The sequence below is a fragment of the Sebastes umbrosus genome (genome assembly GCF_015220745.1).
Source record: "Sebastes umbrosus isolate fSebUmb1 chromosome 24 unlocalized genomic scaffold, fSebUmb1.pri SUPER_24_unloc_1, whole genome shotgun sequence".
Lineage (NCBI taxonomy): Eukaryota > Metazoa > Chordata > Actinopteri > Perciformes > Sebastidae > Sebastes > Sebastes umbrosus.
This window is the reverse complement of record NW_023618437.1, coordinates 95,653-100,652: the sequence shown is the minus strand read 5'-3', so window position 1 is coordinate 100,652 and position 5,000 is coordinate 95,653. Positions and strand designations below refer to the sequence as shown.

General features: G+C 31.1%; 2 protein-coding genes across 3 annotated transcripts in view; both read right to left on the bottom strand.

The window, feature by feature from the left end:
* The window catches only part of senp7b (SUMO specific peptidase 7b), a 17,825-nt gene extending 13,082 nt beyond the window's left edge, over positions 1-4,743 (bottom strand). For both annotated transcript variants that reach the window (XM_037762691.1, XM_037762690.1), the window contains exons 1-7: positions 4,586-4,743; positions 3,893-3,966; positions 3,725-3,805; positions 3,515-3,607; positions 2,392-2,501; positions 2,153-2,304; positions 1,743-2,052 (exon numbers count right to left, since the gene is read on the bottom strand). In XM_037762691.1, coding sequence (XP_037618619.1) covers positions 1,743-2,052; positions 2,153-2,304; positions 2,392-2,501; positions 3,515-3,607; positions 3,725-3,805; positions 3,893-3,966; positions 4,586-4,690 — 925 coding nt within the window. In that variant the 5' untranslated portion in view covers positions 4,691-4,743. The remainder of the gene's footprint in view (positions 1-1,742; positions 2,053-2,152; positions 2,305-2,391; positions 2,502-3,514; positions 3,608-3,724; positions 3,806-3,892; positions 3,967-4,585) is intronic.
* A 62-nt stretch (positions 4,744-4,805) lies between these two features.
* Positions 4,806-5,000, bottom strand: part of LOC119484140 (protein TsetseEP-like) — a 9,814-nt gene continuing 9,619 nt past the window's right edge. Inside the window, exon 7 of the mRNA XM_037762669.1 lies at positions 4,806-4,890. Within this exon, the coding sequence (XP_037618597.1) occupies positions 4,806-4,890 (85 nt within the window). The remainder of the gene's footprint in view (positions 4,891-5,000) is intronic.

The following is a 5,000-nucleotide window of genomic DNA, read 5'->3' as shown; positions in this document are numbered from 1 at the left end:
TTATTATTATTATTATTATTAATATGAATAAACTGACTGGGTTCAGAGTGTTTTAATATTATTATTATTATTATTATTATTATTAATATGAATAAACTGACTGGGTTCAGAGTGTTTTAATATTATTATTATTATTATTATTATTATTATTATTATTATTAATATGAATAAACTGACTGGGTTCAGAGTGTTTTAATATTATTATTATTATTATTATTATTATTATTAATATGAATAAACTGACTGGGTTCAGAGTGTTTTAATATTATTATTATTATTATTATTAATATGAATAAACTGACTGGGTTCAGAGTGTTTTAATATTATTATTATTATTATTATTATTATTATTAATATGAATAAACTGACTGGGTTCAGAGTGTTTTAATATTATTATTATTATTAAAATGAATAAACTGACTGGGTTCAGAGTGTTTTAATATTAATATTAATATTATTAATATGAATAAACTGACTGGGTTCAGAGTGTTTTAATATTATTATTATTATTATTAATATTAATATGAATAAACTGACTGGGTTCAGAGTGTTTTAATATTATTATTATTATTATTAATATGAATAAACTGACTGGGTTCAGAGTGTTTTAATATTATTATTATTATTATTAATATTAATATGAATAAACTGACTGGGTTCAGAGTGTTTTAATATTATTATTATTATTATTATTATTAATATGAATAAACTGACTGGGTTCAGAGTGTTTTAATATTATTATTATTATTATTAATATTAATATGAATAAACTGACTGGGTTCAGAGTGTTTTAATATTATTATTATTATTATTATTATTAATATGAATAAACTGACTGGGTTCAGAGTGTTTTAATATTATTATTATTATTATTATTATTAATATGAATAAACTGACTGGGTTCAGAGTGTTTTAATATTATTATTATTATTATTAATATTAATATGAATAAACTGACTGGGTTCAGAGTGTTTTAATATTATTATTATTATTATTATTATTAATATGAATAAACTGACTGGGTTCAGAGTGTTTTAATATTATTATTATTATTATTAATATTAATATGAATAAACTGACTGGGTTCAGAGTGTTTTAATATTATTATTATTATTATTATTATTAATATTAATATGAATAAACTGACTGGGTTCAGAGTGTTTTAATATTATTATTATTATTATTATTAATATGAATAAACTGACTGGGTTCAGAGTGTTTTATTATTATTATTATTATTATTATTATTAATATTAATATGAATAAACTGACTGGGTTCAGAGTGTTTTAATATTATTATTATTATTAATATGAATAAACTGACTGGGTTCAGAGTGTTTTAATATTATTATTATTATTATTAATATTAATATGAATAAACTGACTGGGTTCAGAGTGTTTTAATATTATTATTATTATTATTAATATTAATATGAATAAACTGACTGGGTTCAGAGTGTTTTATTATTATTATTATTATTATTAATATGAATAAACTGACTGGGTTCAGAGTGTTTTAATATTATTATTATTATTATTAATATTAATATGAATAAACTGACTGGGTTCAGAGTGTTTTAATATTATTATTATTATTAATATTAATATGAATAAACTGACTGGGTTCAGAGTGTTTTAATATTATTATTATTATTATTAATATTAATATGAATAAACTGACTGGGTTCAGAGTGTTTTAATATTATTATTATTATTATTAATATTAATATGAATAAACTGACTGGGTTCAGAGTGGGTGGGTTTCTTGAGTCGTAGATGAAGGACGGTGTTCTTCCTCTCTCTGAACTCCCTCCATCTCTCCCTCTCCTTCTCCCTCAGGTCTCCCAGCAGGTCGCTGCTGCTGCTGCTGCTCCTCTGTGATTGGCTGTCGCTGCTGCTGCTGCTGGCGGCGGTGATCCACGCCGTCCGGTCCAGGCTCCGCCTCCTCTCACCCGCCGTCCTCGGTGACATCACGGCGGGTTTGTTTCTGGACGGAGACACCGAGTCGTCCTCTGACGTCTGGTCTGAGCCGGAGGGAGACGAGCTCTGCTGCTGAGTTAAATATGAAATATGAATTATTATTGAACTGTTTGAATCATAAAACATCCCAGTGGAATATCACATCTCTTCCTCCGTGACCTTTGACCTTTACCTCGCCCTCAGCGGCGGCGTCCCGTCTCCTCCACGTTCTCCCTCTGACGGCAGGAGAACTCAAACTCCCAGCATGCCCGTCACCTCTCAGCTGTGCCAGAGAGTCCAGAGAGTCCACGGAGATGCTTCTGGAGGAGAACGGGTCTGAAGGTTCTACAAGAACCATTGATGATTATTGATCCATTCATCAATCAATCAATCAATCAATCAATAAATCAATCAATCAATCTGATTACATACCACAGCTTTCACCAGGGAGGTCACTCTTCTTCTTCTTCTGTGGTGGAGACGGGCGCTCTGAGGTCCCGTCAGGCAGCAGCAGGCGGTCTGACGCTCTCTTAGGACGCCATCTGGTGGATCAGACACAGAACAACACGACTCACGACTCACTGCTCACAACCAACAGAATAAACATTATGAAACAGAACCAATGAGATCAACACACGGTGAAATATATATAAATAAATATCCCATATGAATTAATATGACATTAAATGTACCAAAAATAATATTACTAATTATTCTAGGCATTAATTGATAAAATGTGACATAAATAGATATTTCGGTTTTAATTTATTTATTCATATTTAATTCCCCTATTTATATCAGAATAATACATCATTTATCATTTTCACTTATATTTATTATTTGTATTCATTTTTCAATTTATTAATATATTTTGCATTTATTTTTGACTTATTCAAAATTATTTTTTTAATTTATTTGTTAATTTTTAAATATAAGTATTTATTGAAGTGTATTTATTTATTTACATATTAATTTCACTTTACATTGTTTAAAATAATTTAAAAAATAAAAGGGACAATTAAATAGTCAATAACTGCATTAAAAAAAACTATTTAATATCTGTTCATCACATCTATCGAGATATTCCTATTTAATGTTCCCTTTTATTTATTCTTATTAATTCTTTAATCTATTCTTTAATTGTTGCATTTATTTTTGACTTATTTTATGAGTTTATGTATAATGTATGTATTCAAAATTAAAATATATTTATTTGTGTGTTTATTTATTTCTGTATTATTTTTCTAAAATAAAATAAAGAATTAATAATAAATCAATCAATAAATAAATAAATAAATAAAAAGGAAAATTGAATAGGAAAGTCAATAAATAGAGGAATTAATACGAAGACAAATAAATAAAAAAGCACAACAGAAATATCAATTTATGTCACATTTGATCAATTCCTTCTTTAATATTAATATTTTATTTTATTTTATATATCTATATGTGTGTATGTAGTTTTACTGTTATTATTATTTTGCAGCAGTAAAAATATAAACTATGATGATATTTGAGGCTCTTTGTTGTTGTTTATCGTGCTACAAGAACTGACCCGTTGTGATTGGCTGCTGCTGCTCCTCTGTGATTGGCTGCTGCTCCTCTGTGATTGGCTGCTGCTGCTGCTCCTCTGTGATTGGCTGCTGCTCCTCTGTGATTGGCTGCTGCTCCTCTGTGATTGGCTGCTGCTGCTGCTGCTCCTCTGTGATTGGCTGCTGCTCCTCTGTGATTGGCTGCTGCTCCTCTGTGATTGGCTGCTGCTGCTGCTGCTCCTCTGTGATTGGCTGCTGTGTTGGGTCTGTTGAGTCCCAGCAGCGTTTTGACCACGTTCCTGAAGAGAGGATCACTGACGGACAGGTCACAGTTTAGATTAGAGTTATTATTATTATAATATTAATATTATTATTAATATTATTATTATTATTATACTGACCTCTGTCTGTTCCATGAGGAGTTCCCAGCATGCATCCTGTCAGCTCTTCCTCTGCTGGACTGACCCCCGTAACTCTGTTCACACCAAAACACACGGAATCAGCAATAATAAATATTATTATTATTATTCATTAAATATTAACATGATCGTCTTCAATTTAAATCAAAATATCTTTAAATATATCAGAGACACTGGCAGATCAATAATACCACCTTAAATGACCCAACATTTACGATATACCACCTTAAGCTAGGCTGACAGATTGTAATACCACCTTAAATGACCCAACATTTACGATATACCACCTTAAGCTAGGCTGACAGATTGTAATACCACCTTAAATGACACGACATTTACGATATACCACCTTAAACTTGGCTGGCAGATTGTAATACCACCTTAAATGACCCAACATTTATGATATACCACCTTAAGCTAGGCTGACAGATTGTAATACCACCTTAAATGACACGACATTTATGATATACCACCTTAAACTTGGCTGGCAGATTGTAATACCACCTTAAATGACCCAACATTTACGATATACCACCTTAAGCTAGGCTGGCAGATCTATAATACCACCTTAAATGACCCAACATTTACGATATACCACCTTAAGCTAGGCTGACAGATAATACCACTTTAAACTAATAAACAGATGTGGAACTGCTGACAGATCAGTAATACCACCTTAAATTCCGGGGCGGAGCTCTGGAGGCGGGCCAGCGGTGACGTGTGCAGGGGGGCGGAGTCAGAAGGCTGTTTCTTCTTGGGGATTTTGAACGGAGACGCCATGTTACTGAAGAACAAGAAGAAACAAACACAGTCAGACGTTCTGAATGTCGACAGTTTAAACCCAGTGACCAGTTGAAGAGCTTTGCTCAGCTGTTACTATATAGTATTACTATATTTATTCTATGGGCTCTTTGAGGTGAGGAATAGAAGCTGAGGCCTCTTCATCACTAGACTGCTGAGCTCTGAGCAGCTCCACCAGACTACATGTAAAAACAAGAGGTTTTAATCTCTTATAAACTTATAAACTCCACTAGTTCACAACTATTAACACATTTCATGAGATTCACGTTGAAACTGGAAAACACTCAAA